The following is a 23,387-nucleotide window of genomic DNA, read 5'->3' as shown; positions in this document are numbered from 1 at the left end:
CTCACTTTTCTTCCCCCCCGCCCCCCCGCCCCCCACTTAAAGCAGCCAAATTCAGATTTCCCCTATTCTTCATCACTCTCATTTTATATATAAATTTAAATGGCTTGCAATCAAATCAGTAGTTGTGCTTCACTTATTAAGGGCAGGTTACCAAGCTGCTTACCACACACTCCTTTGGTCAAGAAGCTTAGGACATTCTATATCTTCCTAAAGATGCCTCTCAACCACTGTAGATGTATGTTATTGAAAATGGGCTTACCTTTGATGTACAGGTCATTTTAGAGGGACACAAGTTGATACCCCAGAATTAAGTGGAATAAAGTACACTTTATTTTAAAACAATAAGGCCAGTTTTATGCATTATAAATTCTGCACTTGAGAAATTAGTTCAATTTGTACTCACCAATTTTCTAGCACAGACGGAAAGAGACGACTACAATGGTATTAATTAATAATAAAATGTTTTCAAAGATGAGGATGTGTCTACTTTATTGAGATAGTTTATGGAGATAACATTGATAAGTAAAGATACTGTTTAATGAGAAGTATGACAAAGGATGTTGGTGAATATATACCATACCATCTTCAGTCTCTTAACTATGGATCTGCTTTATGATATCTGGTGAATAATCCAAATTAACTTACCTTAATGTTTATAATTATCCTGGACATTTTTTTTTTTTTTTTTTAAAGTTCAGTATGAGTGCTTGGAGTTACTTTTTCTAGAGCTTTACAATATTCGAAATGAAAAATTAAATTTTGGAAGCGTGGTGGCACAATCAATTAAGGACATTTGGAGACATGGGCTTATCCATATAATGAGAATTGAGTCTCTTTTTGTGAGGAATTCTCATGAAAAATGACTGGGAAGTTTCAATAGTATTTCTTGAGGTCTCAAATCAACAGCATAAAGTGACTAAATATGATATGAATTCAGGGTTATCAATGTTGATCCAAGGCAGAAGGACTTGTTGAAGTAGAAAGTTTAAAAAGTTACGTTTTAATTGATCTTGGAGTTCTTGATGGAGCACTTCCACTCTGTAGGAGGTTGAAGGGTGACCTTATAGAGGTTTAAAAAATCATGAGAGGCAGAGATAAGGTGAAGAGCCACGGTCTTTCCCCCAGGGTAGGGGACTCCAAAACTAGAGAACATAGGTTTAAAGCGAAAGAGATTTAAAAGGGGCCTGAGGGGCAATTTTTTCTACACAGAGGGTGGTATGTACACGGAATGAGCTGCCAGAGGAAGTGGTAGAGGGGAGTACATTTAGAAAGTTTATACATTTGGACAAGTACATGGATAAGCAAAGTTTAGAGGGATATGGGCCAACTGCAGGCAAATGAACCAGTTCAGTTTAGGAAACACGGTCGGCATGGACAAGTTGGGCCGAAGGGTCTGTTTCCATGCTGTTTGCCCCCGTGATTCTATTCTAATTTGGACTAGCAAAAGAAAAACTTAGTACCCCGTGTCCTTCTGACATCAATGCTAGATTCATTTTAACCACCTGCAAGTATTTTTATTGACATTGTATGTTAACACATAACAAGTTGAAAGAATTTAAAGAAAACACTAACCTCTGCTTGTTTTCGCCACATATGCAGGTTCTTGCGTTGAGCTTTTGAGAAATGGTCCCACGCCTTTTGCTTGGAGGAAGAGTGGAAAACGGAGACAATCTGCTCAACTTTGGTGAACAAGGGAGTCAAACAACCCAGTTTATGGTCCCACCAGGCATTTAGTGAGGAGTAGAGAAGTAAAAGAGGAAGGGAGTCAGGCAGGCAAGCAGTCTACTGTGGTCACTGCAGTTCTGTGATCAGAGTAAAGTGACTCCAACTTGTACTTACTTTGTATGATTTTGTAGGGGTGTACCTTCCTCAGATTCATTGCCCATTTCTTAGAATTATATGTATTATTTTTATTGCTAAACAGATTAGATATCAAAAAGAGTCAAACCTATATATTTCTTCTTCCAAGCGTCCTGCCTCCGAAGCTGTTTGATTAATCCACAAGAGACAAAAACATGGAACAGCATATGTTTTAAAACATAAACCAGATAACATGACAAATGGAGAAAATGACTATTTAAATAGAACACCACCAGTTGGAAATATTGCTCACAACCATGTTATATAGATTATCACAGCATTCTTGTCGCTCTATTTAAACAAAATCAGCTGTTTTTTTTGCTTAATAATATATATTATTCTAATCAAGCAGTAAATAAAACTTGTGCTTACATCCAGCAACTTGTAGGATTGCAGTGGTGTGAAGAATGGTGAGGACATAGAGGAATCTGTAAACTGGAAACATCTGAATTTGGTGTATTTAGTTTGGCTGACAAATTACAAATGTATAGATTTGATATTCCCCTTTATCTCTAGCTCTCTGAGACATTCATAGCAAAGAGGGTGTGAGGTTCCAGATCCACAGGAATGTGGTTGACTCTTAACTGCCCTGTAGCAATTAGGGATGGGCAATAAATGTTGGCCTGACTAGAGACATCCGCATCCCATGAATGAATTTTAAAACAAACTGATGTCATGTTGAATGGTACTGAGGTGGTGACCAAGGATAACCCTGGCAAAACTGCCTTTGAATCTCCTCTCACTGGAAATTTGTTTATTCATTCACTGATGATGTACAGATGAACTTAGGTTTACTAACAGGAAAAGCAATTTAGCATCTGAAAGCAAAGCATAATTGTACTGGAGTTCTTTTCTAAAAAAAAAATTACAGTAATAATACATTTAGAGTGTTACAGTGCATTCCTCAGAAGACATTTTTTTGATTTCAGAGCAATCAGTTTGAAGTTCTATTGCAAATGGGGGAAGAGATGCAAAAAAATCAGGAATAAGCAAATTTACGTAAACAGATCTGGATAGGTTACGAATTCAAGTCATTCGATGAGAAAAATGCAGAGTGAAGAATTTCAGGCACAGGACACAATGTCAGGTGAGAGGGATCTGGCAGTATTGCTGAATAGCTCACTAAAAATCAAAAGTGCACTAAGTGGCACTGAAAATTAACTGGACCTCGCTTTGCACATAAAGGAAGGAGGGTCACAAATCCTAACAGATGATAATGAGTCATGAAGAAGGCAGTAGTATGGCCATACTTGGAGCATCATGTACTAAGCCGGTCAATGAAAAAAATGGATATTCAGGCAACAGAGACATGATGGGAAAGGAAACCTAAATTAGGGCATTTTAACAGTTATGAGAGATTTAAAGGCTCACCAATGTTTTCTCTAATGAAAAAATGCTTAACAGAGAAATATTCAAAATTATTTTAAACACAAATTGAGATCAATAATACATTTGAGATTGCCACAAAATTACTACCTGGGAGGAACAGCACAAGCTTAGAAGAGGGAAACGGAAGACAAGATAAGATTTGTCAAAAAGAAAGTGGAAACAGATGGCGGAAAAAAAACTCATCGAGAAAGAATTGGGTAGATATTTTAGGGAGTGCACAATTGAGATATTTGATTGAGTGAGCAGCCAGATGGGTATATGCATTTTTCATATACTACATATATCATATGTTCATATACTTTATGCTGTTAAATATCCAAATCCTAATTCCACCATAATTTCAACTGAACTGAAATATGACTTCTGTACAGGGAAACAACTTTACATTACCAGAGATTAGTACATTTAGAATTAATTAGTTGCAGGTCCGATATTAACATGCCCAGAAATAAATTTAAAAATTAAGTAATGGCAAACTTCACTTCATGAAGAAAAGTCCACTTTTAAAATGCCTATTTTTTAAACAGTTATGAAAATGTGGACTTTGCCTTGGGATTAGACAGAATTCACAGCGAGCTGCTCTCATGTTTTAACGAGGATTTCACCAGAGGATTACAGATTAGCTCTCACAATGGTATGGGAGACATTGGAATAACTATTCTTTCGGATGAGAACTTTGTACATATTACAGAGCAATTGGGACATATTACACAGGATTCTTGCCTGCAATAAAATCATAATTCATGTAGAATTATGACAAAAAACGAGTGTGCACTGAAGTGTAAATTTAGAACCAAGCTCATCTTTCATTTAAAATCAAATAGAGCTGCAAGTGTGTATTTTGGAAAAATAGATCCACAGCAAGGTGGCTAACTCAATGCCCTCTGGGATGGGCAACAAACACTGGCCTAACCAGTGACGCCCTCATCCTACGAATGAATAAAAGATAAAAACAACCGAAAGTCACAAAAAACCTGCACTTTACTCCATGTTAAAATTACAAATTATTATTATTATTATAATTTTCGACTTCATGTCTGCAGTCAATTTTGATATCAAAATACTGAGGTTAAAGAGTTTAGGCAATTGTTGAGCTATAGAAAGTTATGTCATTAAGAATTTTGGCACCTTTTCCCATCCTACTAATCAATAAGTGCTCGTCTTAATTTCTGTTCTATTTATTAGAAATACCCTAACTTGCTGAGTTACAGTTGCTTTTCATAGAGGTATATGCAATTAGATTTCTACTCAATATTACATAAATGGCAGAGAAGTTTGAAAATAATGTGCTGATAGGAAATGCAAAGGTGCTGCATGAAGCAGGAACCAACCAGAGAAATGTGTGCAAGTCATAAGCACATATTTCTTCAAGGAAGGGTGAGAATGCTCAAAAGGGTCACAAATCATGGCACCCAAACTCCATAAAAGTAATTAAATTTCATTTTCACTCAAACTCATCAAACTCAACAAATTACAAAATAAATTTTGATTAAACCTCATAAATAAGGCTTTTAAGTGCATAATTGTGAAAATGTCAATTAGACAGAATGACTGCAAATTTTCTGCAATTTAACAACTGTTGCCAGTGAAAAGTAGTACTGAGATATGCTCTCAGAACTAGTTTTATATTCTAGAATGTAAAGTATCTCTTGTAAACATTGCAGCAGCCAACTGAAGTTTTTTTCAGTGTTTGGAGAATCATATGACAAGTGGCATCTTTTGCTACAACACCTGAAGTACAACTTAATACAGCATACAAATGCAATGCGAAAAGAAGGCTTGCTTGTTTCATATTTCCAAATTATTTTGTATCTTTGAGAATAGAATAGAATCCCTATAGGGTAGAAACAGGCCCTTCAGCCCAACAAGTCTACACCAAACCTCAGAGCACCCCACCCAGAACCATCCCTGTAACCCACCTAATCTACACATCCCTGAGCACTCCGGGCAATTTAGCATGGTCAATCCACCTAATCTGCATGTCTTTGAACTGTGGGAAGAAACCCATGCAGACACGGGAGAATGTGCAAACTCCACACAGTCGCCCGAGGGTGGAATCGAACCCAGGTTGCTGGCACTGTGAGGCAGCAGTGCTAACCACTGAGCCACCCTGTTTTCAGTGTATAATTGTAAGCACTGGAGAATATAAACAAAGGTCATCTAGTTCTTAAGAACATGTCTTGCCATTCAATAACAACATGGCACAACTTAACTCCTTACACCTTTTATCCCATATCCCTCAATAACTTTTGAAAACAAAAGTTCACTCATTTCATTTTTAAAATTAATAATTTCAGTTAGAGCATTTATAATATTTTCAACTTGGCAATTTATTATGCTTCAATGTTGTTATTTTTAGTTACTGTTCCCTTACTGACCTTAATTTTGTTGAGTTTCTAATTCAATAGTTTCCTTGGGATGTCTGGCATTTTGACCTCTTCCTCTATGGTAAATATTGTTGTAATGTAGTTATTCAGCATATCTGCCATTTCTTATTACCGTTGACAAGAATCACTACAATCAGTTTTCAACCAATCCACATCTCTTTTATCTATCCTTTGTCCTAATGTAACTATAAACCTTTTCTGTGCTGATTTTGATATCCCATTCACTCAGGGTTGGTTGATGAGTCAGCATTATAGTAACACAATTCAAGGATGTTTGATGATAACACCAGTTGGCCATGTGCCCAGTTGCTGTTTTATATCAGTATGTCTTACAACATTTTTATATTATGTGAATCTTATGTTTTGGTCATAATTACCCTGCTACATAAATAAAGATGCCTGCTTAATTAAATTCAAGAAAAAGAAAACGCATGAACAATAAAAGGTGGAAAATGTTTGTGTTGTCCACCATTACTATTTCAAACGTTGAAGAACAAAGTTAATACTCACACTGAATCAGAATCCTTGAGAGAGCATTCTTAAACTTCTCTTTGGCTTCTTCCATTTCTTTTTGATGTAGAACTTTTTCATTCATAAGCCTTCGAATATGGCTGTTAGCTGACTGGATCATGGAATAAAAGGTATTTGCCGATCGGCGGTTCACTTCCCCTCGTTCTAGCCAGGTATAAAGGATCTGAACAGCTTCAGAGAATTTTGCATCATCTTCAAAAATGCGATTTGTATATTCAAATGCCAGCAAAAGAAACAGAAGAAACCAGATTTAACTTTTCAAAAGCAATCCAAACAGAATACTGGCATGCTAAATTCTCATCGGATTTGCTATTGGATTATTTAAAAACTTTTTTTCTGAACATTTACTTTCAGGACTTGGGCAACGCTGGCAAACCCTAGATACTCTAACATATTGATGAGCTACTTTTTTTTTGTTCATTCACAGGATGAGGGCATCGCTGGTTAGGCCAGCATTTATTGCCCTTCCCAGAGGGCAGTTAAGTGTCAACCACGTTGTTGTGGGTCTGGAGTCACATAGTCCAGGCCAAGTAAAGATGGCAGTTTCCTTCCCTAAAGAACATTAATGAACGAGATGGGTTTTCCAGACAATTAGCAATGGCTTCACGGTCATCTAAGTGAATAGCTTGATATGCCAGAGCCAACCTGTTGCAAGGCATTGGAGTCATGTGCAGGACAGCAAGTATCCTTCACCAAATTCTATTAGTGAACCAGGTTGACTTGTAAAACAATGTTCTGTCATAACGATATACTTTACCCTTGTGTTAGGGCTCAAAGAGACGTAGCAGTGTAATGCTGCAATCTAACTTGCTATCCAAACAATCTCCCTTCATTAAGTTAAATGACTGTTCAATCTCCTCTTCCACAATCAGTGTCTAATCCTTCTACTCTTCTTCAAACACTTTGCTTATCTTGTTGGCAGACATGCAAAAGAAAAAAATGCAACACTTATGTATAGCTAGATTATGAAAGCTTTGTTTTTGCAGAATCCCTACAGTGTGGAAGCAGGCCATTTGGCCCACTGAGTACACACCAACCCTCCGAAAAGCATCCCACCCAGACCCACCCCACCTACACTATCCTTGTAACCTTGCATTTCCCACGGCTAATCCAGCTAGCCTGATCATAGAATCCCTACAGTGTGGAAACAGGCCCTTCGGCCCAACAAGTCCACACCAACGCTTGGAGCATCCCACCCAGACCCATCCCCTATAACCCAGCCAACCTACACATCCCTGGACACTACGGGCAATTTAGTATGGCAAATCCACCTAGCCTGCACATCTTTGGACTGTGGTAGGAAACCGGAGCACCCAGAGGAAACCCATCCAGACATGGTGAGAACGTGTAAACTCCAGACAGATAGTCACCAGAAGCCAAAATCGAACCTGGGTCCCCGGTGCTGTGAGAAAGCAGTGCTGACCACTGAGCCACTGTGCTTGACAGCATTAATAAAACATTGCCCTTAAAAATTTTAAATGAAGAACAAAGATTTATTGTGGAGAACATTTAAATTACCTTTCAGTTTTTCTGACAGTACAGCACTTTCATGTTCTGAATAATGCACAATTGGTGGTGGTGAAGGTAGTCGAAATCTTTCTTCTTCCACTCTTCGACGATGGCGTTCCTCTCTAGCCATCATACGTTGTTTACATTCCCATTCATAAAGGTCATCTCTAGCTTCAGCAAAGTCAACATGAAGTCGACCTGTATCCTTCTTATCTGTACTGGAGCCTATTCTTATTCGATAACCTGTTGAGGCCCAAAGGCATAAAAAATATTCAAGCATGCCACAACATGGAAAAGGGAAATCTATCATTGATCGATGGATGATGAAAGACTGCAGAATATACTGCATGTGTAAAAGTCCAGATTACTGAAGTGCCAATTTGATGCTGAGTCTGGCTATTTGTTTATTAGTATTTTGGAAAAAGTAATCTCAACAGAAATAGACAGACCCCTCCAAAAGATGTTAGCTAATTATTTGATGTTCAAAATCAAGATATAGCAATATTCGTCCTTGAAATTCCTTCAAAAAGAGCATGTTCATGGTTTTCAGCAATTATCATGATTATTTAAAATGAAACATTTGGTAAATATGCTATATGAAAAGAAACAACATTGTTAAAGGACATATCAAAAATTACCTGACAAAAAGAGAGCTTTGTCTATCATGAATTCATCTGAAAACCGAATATGGCAGAAGTTTTTCTTGCTTTTACGAATCGCTATGATTTCACCACATTGTCCAAAAACTTCAGAGATTATCTCTTCTGAAGCATTCTCTGGTAAACCACCAACAAAGACAGTTTTGCATCCTGGAGGCCTTTCTCGCATAGCAGGTGGAGGAAGATCTAAATAAAATAAAAGCTGATGAGTTAAAGCTGTCAAAAGTTATACACAGAAACATATAATCATGCAAGGTTAAAACTTCAGACAGCAAATAGTTTCCTGCAGTTATTGCTGCCTTCAATACTTAGCAAGAAATAGTTAGTTTCAGGATTAGATAAGCAATTGATTGGGTATTTGTGCTCTCAAAAATAAGTCATTGACTGGATATTTGTACTTTGTTTAACTTCCACTGTCAGAATTTGACACGTAATTGATCCTGCTACTCAATCTGTTCAGAGATGCGGTTACATGCATTCGGAGCAGGTAAGCCATCTAGCTCAGAGATAGAGACACTAACACTACACCTCAAGAGCCCTTTGATCCATCCATATTTCTGGGAGCAAATGATAAAATCACATGTTGTGATACGATTGGTGGCTTACCATGTACGCTTTATAAAAAAATGTGAGGACAATCATCACAAGTTAGATGGAGTTCTGGCATAGGGTGTTATTTGAGATTCATTGTTCTTTAATAACTTAAATCAATCCATAAATGTAATTTCAACAAAAATAATTAAAACACCTTTTTCTTTATTCTTTCATGAATGTGGCCATTGCGGGTAAGGCCAGCATTTATTGCCTTTTCTTAATTATCTTTGAATTGCCCTTTAAGAATCAATCACATTGCTGTGGGGCTGAAGTCACATGCAGATCAAACCAGAGTGGACATATTTTCTTCCTTAAAACACAGGAATAAACCAGATAGATCTTTACAACAATCTATGATAATTGCCAGTGTTACCATTAATAAAACTAGTTTGTACTCCAGACTTCTCAGCTGAATTTAAATCCAAACCAGTTGTCAGGGTAACATGAGAACTCATTTCACCAAAGTATTAGCCTGGGTCTCTAGATTACTAATCCACTAACATTATCACTTTTTCCATCAGCTTCTCCATTACTGAGAAAGCAATTGAGTGTTTTCATGTCCCCTTTCCTCCACAGATATAAAAGACGATGCCAAGAAATTGGGTTCTGACTATGGGACATGAGGACTAGGGTACTCTGGTGACTGTATGATTTGAAACTTTAACTAGGCTGGTTACTGGAAAAACAAAGGGTAGTGGTTTTCCCATAAATCATGTCAAGTAGCGTAGCAGAATCCAGGGCCATGTGTGCCACATTGGACAGTCCCGTGTTCATGCAAGGCTGCAAGTACAACCATAGGGAAAGCAAAGCTCTTAAAAAAAACTTGAACTAGAAAGGTCTTCTTTTATTTCCAGCGTTTGCGGACAAAGATAACAATTGCATGCTTTTAGGCAGGTACATTTGCTTACACCTGACAGAACCCAAAAGGTAATTTAAAGTTATTATATCTACCAAGGGAAATAGCATTTATAAGATGGGCAGTGTACTTCATTATTTACTCCTGTAACAAGCCCAACAAGAGAGGGCATGATCCTAGATTTTGTATTAGGAAATGAAAACCGACAGACCAAGTAGAAGTGGGTAACCTTTTTCAAGATAATGATCATAATACATTTAGATTTAGCATTGATATGATTTGGGACAAAGACAGACAAATGTGAAAGTTGGAGAAGGACAAACTTTACAAAGCTGAGAGATGATCTGTGCCAAAGGTGAATTGGTCACAGATACTTGAAGGAAAATCAGTGAGGTCTACAGGCATGGGACAGTAGGACCAAAGGGCATAGTCTCAGAATAAAAGGGACATCAATTTAAGTGAGACAAGGAGCAATTTCTTCTCTCAGATAGTTGCAAGCCTTTGGAAATCCTTGCCAAAGAGCTGTGGGGGCAAAGTCCTTGTGTACATATAAGGCTGAGATAGATTGATTCTTGATCATAACGGGCATTAAGGATTACAGGGAATAAGCAGGAAAGTGGACATGAGGCATTTGACTCAGCCATGATCCTATTGAATGGCAGAGCAGGCTTGTGGGGTTGAATAGCATACTCCTGTTCCTATTTCTTTTGGTCTTATAGGTTAAGATAAAGCAGAAAAATACAGCTTATAACAATGTCAAAAGGAGTAATACTTCAGGAAGCTTAGAGGATTTTAGGAAGTACAAGAGTAAAGTGAGAAAGGAAATTGGGAAAGGATACAAAAAGAAATTGGCCAGTAAAATTAAAGAAAGACCAAAAACGTTTAATTAGTACATTAAGAACAAGAGGACGACTAAGGAGAAAGGTTTGGTCTGTCGGAGATGTATGGTGTGTGAAGGCAGAAAATGTGGGCAGGATTCTTAACGTGTGTTTTGTCTCAGTTTTCACAGAGGGATGATACAGACATTCAGTTAAAGAGGAGTGTGAAATATTAGATAAAATGAGGATAATGAGAAGGGAAGTACAAAGTGGACTGTATGCCTTGAAGGTGGTAAAATCACCAAGACTGGATGAATTGGATACTAGGCTGTTAAATAAAGCAGGGCAGAATAGCTAGTGCTCCGAGAATCATTTTCCAATCCTCACCAGACACAGGCAAGGTACCAGAGGATTGGAGGTCAACAAATGTTGTACCAATATTCAAAAAGGGAGTGAGAGATAGGCCAAATAATTATAGACTTATTAGTCTGTCCTCAGTGGTGGCAAATGATTAGAATCAGTCAAGACAGGACTAATTGTTACTTGGAAAGGTATGGATTTATCAAGGATAGTCAGCATAGATTTTTTATGGAAGGTTGTCTCATGTTATGACTCTTGAGAAAGTTTGATTTTCAAGCCCACATCCCTTGAGTGAGTTAAAACAAAAATACAGCTCTATCTGTTAAAACTCCAACCCCCTCTTAAAACCTGCACACATATGAACAGACAGAGGAAAATATATTATTTATATTCATGGTGAAGGAGTAAGTCAAGAGTTAACAACACAACAACTCTGATAAGAAAGTGGACCTTCAGACCAAACCTGGGGAGGAAACATCGGCTGAAACAGCAAGATCCTGCGTGCGAAAAAAGAAAACAACAGCAGCACTAACCTTCACCCGCCCTGTGGGATGCCTGGAACAGATTAAAGAACTGTGTACATGACTTGGGGGGAGGGTGGCGAGTAACAGCAAATGTATATAAGCTTTGAAATTGTCTGTAATAGCTGAGAAGTTTGGTGAGGCCCCTGCTTCTCCCAAAAGCTTTTGTTAATAAAGCTGTATCTGACTCACTCACTACAGAATTATACTTGGTAATATTTTACCTACAACAAATTGGCGTAGTCGGCAGGATTCTGTCTACGGTTCTGGCAGCGTGGCCGCAGCCCGGATACCGAACACAAGGTTAAGTGAGTTGGACCACAGTATTCAATAATCTGTTGAGTGCGAATGTGAGACTGTCTGTCGTTTGAGTTGAGCAAAAACGGACAAGGGGGTACCCGTCTCTAACACGCAGCCTTAGACCGGTTGTTAAGAGGGGAAATCCCCCACGCAAAGGTCAGGACCCTGAAGTGGGTGTAGAGACTGGAGAAGAGGTACCCGGGATGGGATACTCAAACGTAACGTGAGAGGAGTGTAATGTTGCGAGACCGCCGAGAGAGAATTGAAATAAGCGGGATATGGGGACTTGATCACTCCCACAATAGGAATTGCTGGACTCCGATAGGAACGACCCCGAGTGAGACGCGGCTGGTGGTAAAACACGAATGGGACGTGGTCGGTGGGTTAAACGCAGTCGAGAGATCGGGGGAGATCGTGAGTATAAACCTATTTATCATGGCGGGGAAGGAAGATCAATGGGGACCCCCGGGGTCTCTCATTAATCAATATATGACAGATAGACATTCACTCATTAAACAGATGAAAAAGGGGGGGATGGGATCCATCCCAGGCCCTAGAACAACAGCGAGATTGGCTCTTAGGACAGAAGAAAGATAAGACTAAGAAAACCGCAGTCCTTTTAGTACATCAATTGGCCGGCCTTATAGGGCAAACATTCGAGTCCACGAGGAGGTGGACAGGGGAAAAAAGGATCCTAGAATCACGAATTAGGGAACTAGAAAAAAGGAGCCAGTTCTTAGCAGAGGGTCAGTGGGGGCCCTTGCCTCCATACCATCCCAGGGAAGGGCCCACTGGCCCAGAGGAGAGTCTGAGTGAGGAAGTTAACCTCACCCCGGTAACCCGGGGCAGGACCCTGGCAGCCCCAACCGTTAGATATCAGCCCTTCACGCCAGGGGAAAGTTACAACCTAGAAGCGCAAATGCTAAATTCTGGGCCGAATTAGACACTATTTGGGTGGGGCACCAATTACACTTACCAGATATACACCAACTTGTCCAAGCAGCTTGCCCGCAAGATAAATGGCGGTTAATGGGGGACGGTTCTGGTCAGGCTGACGCCGCAGCCCAAGCTAAACACGATTACCCAGGTGGACAGTGGACTCATGCCGTAGAATTAACAGCTAAGAGAGAGGCACAAGAAGAACCCTTTAACTGCTTTAAAGCCGAAGTCCAACGGGTCCTGGGAAATGCCCCTACCAATTGGTCCAAAATCACAAACACGAAACAACAGAAGGGAGAAGGGGCGTCTGAATACGAGGAACGATTGTTCAAGGTACATCAAGAATGTTCAGGGATGCCAGATACAAACCGTACTGATAGGACATTTATACAGGCATTCAAAGATGGGTTATCACCCGCTCACCAGGCAGTCCTGAAGATGGGGGTAATTGCCAACAGAGATTATGACGAATTGGTAGAATGGGATCTGGAATTAAAGAAGGGATGGGAGAAAGACCCCCCATTCGAATAAAACAAGAAAACTTAGGTGCGTGACAAAGATAAAACCGAAATCCACTTGCCACAACTGCGGCAAGACGGGGCACTTTGCCAGGGAATGTAGAGCCCCAAAACAGAACAAAAGGAGGTCTGGAAGCACTTGCCAACATTGCGGCAAGAAGGGCCACTCTAAGGACACCTGTTGGGGAAAACATGGTAAACCAACAACCGCAACTTCTCAAAGGGAGACGGCCTGACGTCTGGCAGCCTCCACGAGCATGGATAATAAGGAAGGTAGGATTAAGTAGGGGGCAGACAATGTGAGATGCTGGTGGACACGGGAGCTTCCATATCCATCACTGACCTACCCCTGCCCACAACTAACAAAATGATCTATGTAAAGGGCATTAGCGGGCAAAAAACCCCTGCGTACTTGAGCGAAACCACTTTGGTGGAAATTAATAATTTGTATATACCAATGCGATTTTGTGTGTGTAAAAATAACGAAGGAACTATCATGGGAAACGATTTGATAAAGAGTATGAGGTACTAATAGATTGCGGGAAAGGCGAATTAATTTGGCCCCGTCCCGATGGGAGAAAGGAGAAAATGGGACCCTATGCAAGCCATTTGGAAATTGTCCAAGCCGCATCTGCGACAGGACGTGATTGGCAATTGGAGGACAATGGGTTCGGTGCCATTTGTACCTCCGTCCCAGGGGTATGGGCAGAAACTAAACTAGATACCGGGCTAATTAAAATCGACCCCATAGTAGTAGAAGGCCCGGAACATAAACCACACCGACAGTACCCCATCAAACCGGAGGCTAGGAGGGCAGTTGTGGAAATCGTTGAAGAGAGGGGAATTCTCTGAGAAACCACGAGTACCACCAACTCCCCCACCTGGCCAGTGAGTAAACCTGATGGGAGCTACTGACTCACAATTGATTACACAGCCCTAAATAAGGTCACACCGAAGTTGCCCCCATCGTGGCCACCCCGTCCACAATCTTGAATGGGCTCTCCCTGGCCCACAAAATCTTTACTGTACGGGACACTGCCAATGGATTCTGGTCTATCCCACTCCATCGTGGTTCCCAAAATAAGTTCGCATTTACCACTGGGGATAAGCGGTACACGTGGACCCGACTCCCCCAGGGATTCCCTAACAGCCCAGCCATCTTTCACCGGGCCATGAGCGATATACTCAGGGAAATCGAACTGCCCCACGGCAGCACGATACACCAATATGTAGATGACATCTTACTGGCCTTGGAGTCCAAACCTGGCCACCAAGAGGCACTATGCCTAGTCCTGAAACACTTGGAGGACAAGGGTCTTAAAGCAAGTCCGAAGAAAGCCCAAATAGGGAAAACTAAGGTCCTGTACCGGGGACATCTGATCTCCTAAGGCACAAAAGAAATGCCTGTAGACAGGAAAACCGCTATACAACAAATGCCACGACCCGTGACAGTCGGTGGTGTGAGGAAAATTTTGGGCTTGTTTAATTACTGCAGGAATTTTATCCCCGAGTTTGCCAAATTGGTAGAACCAATACAACGACTGGTAAAAGGGGGGAAACCAGCCATGGACCCCGTGGATTGGGAGCCTGAACAAGATGAAACTTATACAAAACTAAAAGTGGAATTAATGTCAGCCCCAGGACTGGGACTACCTGATGCTGGTAAAGACTTCCACATTTATTATAATAATGAAGGAGGATTCTACTCAGCGGTGGTGACCCAGGACCATGGAGACAAACAACAGCCCATAGGGTACTACTCTACTGCGGAAGGACCCGTGGTGAACGGTTTACCCAGGTGTATAGCCGCTTTAGACTGTGCCGCGTGGGCCGTGAGGATTAGTGAGCCAATAGTAGTGACAGGGAATATTATCTTACATACCAAACACACCTTGGTAGAAATGTTAAATACCGGGAAATTATGGTCCGTCTCTAACATGAGAAGGGCAAAGTGGGAAGCGGTCCTTCTACCACCTACCAAATCTATAATCATTTTGCGGGATACCCAGGAGAACCCAGCGGAAGGCATATTAGGAGATGGTGAGCCACACGAATGTGGGAAAGTAGACGATGAGGTAGAAGAAAGTAGAATAAAAGATGTGCCCCTGGAGGCACCAGACGAAATCCTGTTGTGGACGGTTCTCAGAGATATGTACATGGGTCGCCACGAACAGGATGGGTGGTAGTTAACGCAGACCTACGAGTAGTCCGAGCGGGAAGGATAGAAGGAGGCCTATCGGCCCAGGCGGCAGAGCTAGTTGCCCTGACCCAGGCGTTCATGGAGGCGGCAAGAAAAAGGGTTAATATTTACACTGACAGTAGATATGCGTTTGGAATTGTGCACGATTACATGACTGTTTGGGGAAGACGGGGATTTGTTACCACGGGAGGCACTCCGATTAAACACGGACAAATAATAGAGACCTTACTAGAGGCCAGCGAGCTCCTTTCGGAAGCTGCGGTGCTGAAGGTCAAGGCCCACCAGAGGGAGCCAGACAAACAAAATCCTGACTGGCACACTTTTAAGGGGAACCAGGCTGCTGACAAAGCAGCTCAGTTGGCCCTGGAGACAGAGGATATCCAACCCTTATCAGCCACATTTGCTGAGGGTGGCCCCACCATTAGTACTATCCAGCTACACACAGACACCCCTGAAGGAGAACACGCCAGGTGGAAGGCACAAGGGGCCACACCGAATGGAAAGGGTGTCTGGAGATTGAATGACAAGGTCATGGCCCCCGAGTGCATCCAACACACCCTCATGCAATTACACCGAGACGCCATGGTCACCAGTATCGGAAAAGAATGGTGGTGGAAAGGCATGGGCAGGGACATAGCGCGATACTGTCACCGTTGTGTGACGTGTGCCCAGCACAACCCGGGCAGGCCCGTCAAGATCAGAACGGGGCACCAGTCACGCCCGAAGGGGCCCTGGGAATATATACAGATAGATTTTACGGGACCACTTCCCCAATCCCATGGAAAGACATATTGCTTGGTAATTATTGACCAATTTACCAGATGGATAGAGGCGTATCCGACTCGGAATTGCTCAGCTAACACAGTAGCTAGGATCCTGGCTGAAGAAATCATCCCCAGGTGGGGGGTGCCGCTCCAGATTGACTCTGACCAGGGGACCCATTTCACTGGAAGAGTGGTAAAAACCATATGCCAGCTGATGGGCATTAAACAGAAGTTCCACATACCCTACCATCCCCAAACCTCAGGCATGGTGGAGCGTATGAACAGAACCCTTAAAACTTCCCTGGCGAAAGCTATGCAAGACTCTGGTAAATGACGGACAGAGGTCTTACCTGCGATACTGATGAAACTACCACGAGCCGCACAACCGGATTAACCCCATACGAATTGATGACCGGCAGAGCAATGCAACTGCCCGTGTCTATCATAACGGGGGGTTCCGATGTCGGCCCGCTCCGAGATAGTTCTAGCACATAGCGTCGTATTCTAAGCGCCCAGTTGAGGGCCAATCAGGAAGGACAAGATGAACAAAGGGAATTAGAGGATTGCCCCGAAGTCCCATCTGCAGATAGCAAGGTTATGGTAAAGACCCTACCCGGGAAACCTGGGTTCGCCCCCTAATGGAATGGCCCCTATGAAGTTCTATCAGTGGAGACACTTGCGCTTGCATAGATATGCGAGGGAAGGGCGTCTGGAAACACTGGTCCCAACTTAAAGAATACGCGGACACCAATTGAGATCCAAAATGATATGTTTTATTCACAGGAAGACCCTCTACTAGACCTCCGAGCAAGCTGATCGGGAGCGCGGGAAGTCGCGCGCGGGCGGTACAGCCTTTGGAACATTGTTAACATAGACTGATAAGATACAATTTCTCCATCTGAGTTTAAAACATGTCTAAGATGATATACGTGGTCGTGGTGTTCTGTACTGTCATGATTGTAGGGGTATCGGAATTAGAGGACAACTTGTTTTACAAGACCCACATACATCTACACGGTAATTGGACCGTGTGCTACCCACTTGCCCAGTCAGTCGACGCGTTGTTTGTAGCCACCCCTGGATGGACCCCCTTTGACCTATACACAGCAGATACGTTAGACACACCCTGTGTGGGCCAAACCGGTACATACCGACGAAGTATACAAGGGAGATGTGTAGAGCTGATAAACTCAAATAGGATACAGTCCCCCAAATGTGCAGGAACTCGGGGAAAGAACTGCACAACGTGTTCAAACCCGCTAAGTTACCCGCTTTGCTTCTCAGGACAGGGATGGGGGTGCGCATACGCTCTAGTCCCCAAGAACGCCTCCTGTGTGCAGACGCAGTGCTCCCGTCAGCATTGCCAAGTGAACAAAGGCCTGTTTACGTGCACTTGTAATGAGCGAAGATGTCTAAATGTAACTGCAGGTAGACAGTTTATTTGTGGACAGTGCAACGGGACACGTTAGTTCAGCCACATGGACGTATCCATTTGATACCTACCAACTGGTGGGGTCAGGCGGAAACTCCAGCCAGCCAAGGAACTGGTGGTACAAACAGCTCATGCAGAAAAGTAATCAGGAAGTCAAATGCTATCGAGCCAAGAAAGGTTTTGTGTTCCTCCTCAATGGGACCTTCACAACAGCCACACCAACCCTCCCAGTCCTCTTTGCAGTGGGGACAATAGGACCGCTTACCGTCCCGTGCCCCCAGGGAGGACACACTCGTAGGAAGATAGTGACCCGAGCCATTAGCGAGAAATTCTGTGCAGACCGGACGGACCCGGTAACACTGGTGTCCTCACTTGGCTACGGGTTCCTCCGGGCCCCGTCTCTGGGGGGAGCAGCGGGAGTCATTAGTGCCAAAAATAGGAACTACCTCGTCTATGGACTGACCATCCTGGGAACTAGCACGGCAAAGGGGTTGGATGCTATAAATCGAGAGCTTGCCGAGTTAAGACTCTATGCGCGGCAGACCTGGTATGCCGTCGATTACCAGCTAGCCCAGCAGGGCGGAGCGTGCACCATAGTAGGGGACAAGTGTATAACACATGTTACGGATGAATCCTATAACGCCACCCAAGCCATTAATGATATAAGAAAGCAGCTTGATGACTTCAGGCAAGGCCCCAAGAAAGGGGACAGTTGGCTCGAATGGTTCCTAGGTGGATCTTGGGGGACATACCTGCTGCATGCTTTGACTATACTAATTATAATCGTTATTTCTCGCTGTGGTGTTATGGCCGTTTTTAATTCGTGCTGTAAAATTTTAACTGCAAGAATTATGTCAGGTGCAAGTGTGCGCACCGACAAGACTGTTGAGCCTTGATGGGTGATACGGAGACACTGAAAATATGGCTGTAAGAGGTCTAGAGGCCATGAATACTCATGACTCTGACCACAAGGGGGGACTGAAGGAGTAAGTAAAGAGTTAACAACACAACAACTCTGATAAGGAAGTGGACGTTTAGACCGAACCTGGGGAGGAAACATCCGCTGAAACAGCAAGATCCTGCGCGCGAGAAAAGAAAACAACAGAAGCACTAACCTTCACCTGCTTTGTGGGATGCCTGGAACAGATTAAAGAACTGTGTACATGACTTGGGGGGAGGGTGGCGAGTAACAGCAAATGTATATAAGCTTTGAAAGCGTCTGTAATAGCTGAGAAGTTTGGTGAGGCCCCTTTGAGGTCCCTGCTTCTCCCAAAAGCTTTTGTTAATAAACCTGTGTCTGACTCACTCACTACAGAATTATGCTTGGTAATATTTTACCTACAACACATGGAGAGGAAAAAAATACGGGAAACAGAGTTCAGTGGGATCAGTCCACAAGGTACATTGAAATACTTTTATCTCGCCAGAACGTTTTTCACTTTAATCCCCTTTTTCAGAGTTCCTTCGCTTCTTTGCGGGAGCCTGAGGGCAATTGGTGCACTAACTACTGTTTTCTTTACTGGTTAAAGGCAACAGCTTACTGTAACTGATGGGAATAAATAACTGGCTTCTCTCAACCTACTCTTTCAGCAGTCCATGGACTTCTCCTTGTATCATTCACCCCCAAAAGCTGTTCAGCTGCCCAGGAACCAGAAAGTTGTCATCAGGCTGATGACCTTTAGCTTCCACAATTAGTCACAATTGCTCAAACCAATCAGCTAGTTGTTGCAGCCAACTTTCACTCTGCATACAGGTTCTGGTGGCATGCCATCTACAAACACTTTCACCCACTGCTTGAACAAAGCAGTGGTGTCAATAGTTTCAGTAACTTGGTTTTGAAAGCGCAGCCATTCCTTTCACAGTCCTTGGTATTAAAACGGTCTTTTGTGCATTTTAGTCCACCTTCAAAAAGACCGAAAATAATATGATAGTCCCTTTACACTTACTAACTTAATTGATTTTTTGAAGAAGTAACAAGGAGGATTGATGGAGACAATGTAGTGGGTGCAGTCTACATGGATTTTAGTAAGACATTTGACAAGATCCCACATGGAAGACCAGTCAGAAAAATTAAAGGCCATGGGATACAGGGGAATGTTGTCCGTTGAATCCAAATTGATAGTGACAAGGAATGATAAGGTAATTGATTTCTGCTCTTTTTCTCAAATGGAAAGTGATTTCCAGTGACGTTCCACAAGACACAGTGTTAGGTCCCTTGCTGTTAGTGGCATGTATTAGTGATTTAGGCTTAAATGTGGGAGGCATGTTTAGGATATTTGCATGCCCATATTGTGAAGAGGATTGCCATCAATTGTTGAGAGGTATCTTTGTTTTGGCTGAAAGGATGGGAAATGGCAAATGGAATTCAATGTGGAGGAGCACAAGGTTATGCAACTGGGGAGGGAACACAAAGCAAGGAAATACACAATCAATGGAAGGATATTGAGAGAGGTAAAGAAAGTGAAAGTGAGAGACCTTGCAGTTCACATCCACAGGTCTCTTAAGTTGGTAGGACAGGAATACAAGATGCTAAAGGTGGCATTTAGATTAGCTTCCTTCATTGGGGAAGGTAGTGAATACAACAGCACAGATGCAATGCTGTAACTATACAATGCCCTGGTTAGGGCACAGCTGTTTTGGTAGATAAGAACATAAGAACTAGGAGCAGGAGTAGGCCGTCTGGCCCTTCGAGCCTGCTCCGCCATTCAATAAGATCATGGCTGATCCTTTCGTGGACTCAGATCCACTTACCCGCATTCTCACCGTATCCCTTAATTCCTTTATTGTTCAAAAAAAAAAAACCCTTTTTTTTAAAAAAAGCATTTACTGAAGTAGCGTCAACTACTTCACTGGGCAAGGAATTCCATAGATTAACAACCCTCTGGATGAAGAAAATACTTCTCAGTTCATCCTAAATCTGCTCCCTCTAATCTTGAGGCTATGCCCTCTTGTCCTAGCTTCACCTGCCAGTGGAAACATCCTCTCTACTTCTATCTTATCTATTCCCTTCATAATTTTATATGTTTCTATAAGATCCCCCCTCAATCTTCTGAATTCCAATGAATATAATCCCAATCTACTCAGTCTCTCCTCATAAGCCAACCCCCTCCACTCCGGAATCAACTTAGTGAACCTCCTTTGCACCCCCTCCAGTGCCAGTACATCCTTTCTCAAGTAAGGAGACCAAAACTGCACACAGTACTCCAGGTGTGGCCTCACCAGCACCTTGTACAGCTGCAACATAACCTCTCTGCTTTTTATTTCAATCCCTTTAGCAATGAAGGACAAAATTCCATTTGCCTTCCTAATTACTTGTTGTACCTGCAGACCTACCTTCTGTGTTTCATGCACAAGGACACCCAGGTCCCTCTGCACAGCAGCATGCTGCAACTTTTTACCATTCAAGTAATAATCCTTTTTACTATTACTCCTACCAAAATGTATGACTTCACATTTATTTACATTGTATTCCATCTGCCAGACCTTTGCCCACTCACTCAATGTATCTACGTTCCTCTGCAAAGTTTCACAGTCCTCTGCACACTTTGCTTTGCCACTCATCTTAGTGTCATCTGCAAACTTTGACACCCTACATGTGGTCCCCAACTCCAAGTCATCTATATAGATTGTAAATAATTGCGGTCCCAACACCGATCCCTGAGGCACACCACTAGTCACTGACTGCCAGCTAGAATAGCACTCGTTTATCCCCACTCTTTGCTTCCCGTTAGTCAACCAATCCTCTATCCATGCTAATACTTTACCCTTAATGCCATGCATCCTTATCTTATGCAGTAGCCTCTTGTGCGGCACCTTGTCAAAGGCCTTTTGGAAGTCTAAGTACACCACATCCACTGGGTCCCCATTGTCCACCTCGTTCGTAATGTCTTCATAGAATTCCAAAAGATTTGTCAAGCATGACTTGCCCTTCATGAACCCATGCTGCGTCTGCCCAACGGGACAATTTCTATCAAGATGCCTTGCTATTTCTTCCTTGATAATAGACTCAAGCATCTTCCCCACTACAGAGGTTAAGCTAACCGGTCTATAATTCCCCATCTTTTGTCTACTTCCCTTTTTAAACAGTGGCATCACATTTGCTGTTTTCCAATCTGCTGGGACTGTCCCAGAGTCCAGTGAATTTTGGAAAATTACCACCAGTGCACCTGCTATTTCTCCCGCCATCTCTTTTAGTACTCTGGGATGCATTCCATCAGGGCCAGGAGACTTAGCTCCATTAGCTTGCCCAACACTACCTCTTCCGTAATGATGATTGTTTCCAGGTCCTCACCTACCTTCGTCTCTTTGTCAATTACTGGCATGTTATTAGTGTCCTCCACTGTGAAGACCGATACAAAATACCTGTTCAATGCCTCGGCCATTTCATCATATCCCATAACTAAATTCCCCTTCTCATGCTCTAAAGGGCCAACGTTTACTTTAGCCACTCTTTTTCGTTTTATATACTTATAGAAACTTTTCCTATCTGTCTTTATATTCTGCGCTAGTTTTTTCTCATGTTCTATCTTACTTTTCCTTATAGCTCTTTTTGTGGCTCTCTGTTGACCTTTAAAGTTCTCCCAATCTTCTAGTTTCATGCTGTTTTTGGCCACTTTGTATGCCAAAGATGCTGTCTAAGGCTCTCTGGTGACTTTCTACACGGTGCATTTTGTAGATGGTACATACTGCTGCTACTGAGCATTGGTGGAGCAGTGATAGAATGGCACCACATCAACAAACAATGAGATGGGCTACTCTGTCTTGGATGGTGTCAAACTTCTTGAATGTTGTTGGAGGCGCACTCGTCAAGGCAAGTAGGGAGTACACCATCACACTCCTGATGCCAATATTCTCATTGTTCTAATGATCAAGATCCATAACCTCACAAATAATGAAGATATTGTATCCCTTAAATAGGAATTGATCCTGCATCTTCTGAGGTCTGGACTAATTTGCAGATACTTTCTCCTCTCCCTAATGAAGAGTCTTCAACCGACACAGCCAGAGAAATCCTCTGGAAAACAGGGATAGGACCATTGAAAAGTTCCAGCACAGAGAGAGGCTTTCAGCCCATCATGTCTAGGCAATTGAGTTTATTGACCACTCATTCTAATTCCAATTTCTTGCAGCTGGTCTGTGGCCTTGCAGGTTACAGCGCTTCAGGTGCAGCTCCTTTTAAATGAGTTGAGGATTTCTTTCTCAACCAGAGTGGACTATGAATTCCAGACATGCACCACCCTTGCGGTGATTTTTTTCTCACATCTCCGCTAATCCTTCTCCCGATCATCTTAAATCTCTGATAGCCTGGTAATTAATCCATCCACTGGGGGAAACAAGTCTTCTTGTCCATTCTAAACCCCTCATTATTTTTTCACTTCAATTAAGTCTCTTCTGTGCCTCCTCTGTTCTAAAGAAAAAAATCTTAGCCTGTCCAATCTTATCTCATAGTTGAGATTGCTGGTGAAACTCAGCATCTGGGGAAGAAAGCAGAGTAGCAACAGTGTATACCACCTACAAAATGCACTGTAGAAATTTGCCAAAGATTCTCTAACAGCATCTGCCAAATCCACAACTACATCCAATCTAGAAGAACAAAATCAGCAGATACACAGGAACACCACCAACTGCAAATTTCTCCAAGCTACTCACCATCCTTACTTGGAAATATATTGTCGCCATTTTGCTGTCGCTGGGACAAAATCCGGAATCCCCACCCCAACAAATTGTGTGCAGTGGTTCAAGGCAGCAGT

General features: G+C 42.4%; 1 protein-coding gene across 4 annotated transcripts in view; it reads right to left on the bottom strand.

Annotated features, from left to right (window-relative positions):
• enox2 (ecto-NOX disulfide-thiol exchanger 2) overlaps positions 1–23,387 on the bottom strand; it is a 200,381-nt gene that overhangs the window by 40,917 nt on the left and 136,077 nt on the right. For all 4 annotated transcript variants that reach the window (XM_048604978.1, XM_048604979.1, XM_048604980.1 and 1 more), the window contains 4 exons: positions 8,315–8,521; positions 7,686–7,919; positions 6,147–6,359; positions 1,573–1,679 (listed from right to left, as the gene is read on the bottom strand). In XM_048604978.1, the coding sequence (XP_048460935.1) occupies positions 1,573–1,679; positions 6,147–6,359; positions 7,686–7,919; positions 8,315–8,521 (761 nt within the window). The remainder of the gene's footprint in view (positions 1–1,572; positions 1,680–6,146; positions 6,360–7,685; positions 7,920–8,314; positions 8,522–23,387) is intronic.

The sequence above is a fragment of the Rhincodon typus genome, chromosome 14, assembly GCF_021869965.1.
Source record: "Rhincodon typus isolate 14 chromosome 14, sRhiTyp1.1, whole genome shotgun sequence".
Taxonomy (NCBI): domain Eukaryota; kingdom Metazoa; phylum Chordata; class Chondrichthyes; order Orectolobiformes; family Rhincodontidae; genus Rhincodon; species Rhincodon typus.
The sequence above is the reverse complement of the archived record's forward strand: the minus strand, read 5'-3'. Positions and strand labels throughout refer to the sequence as shown.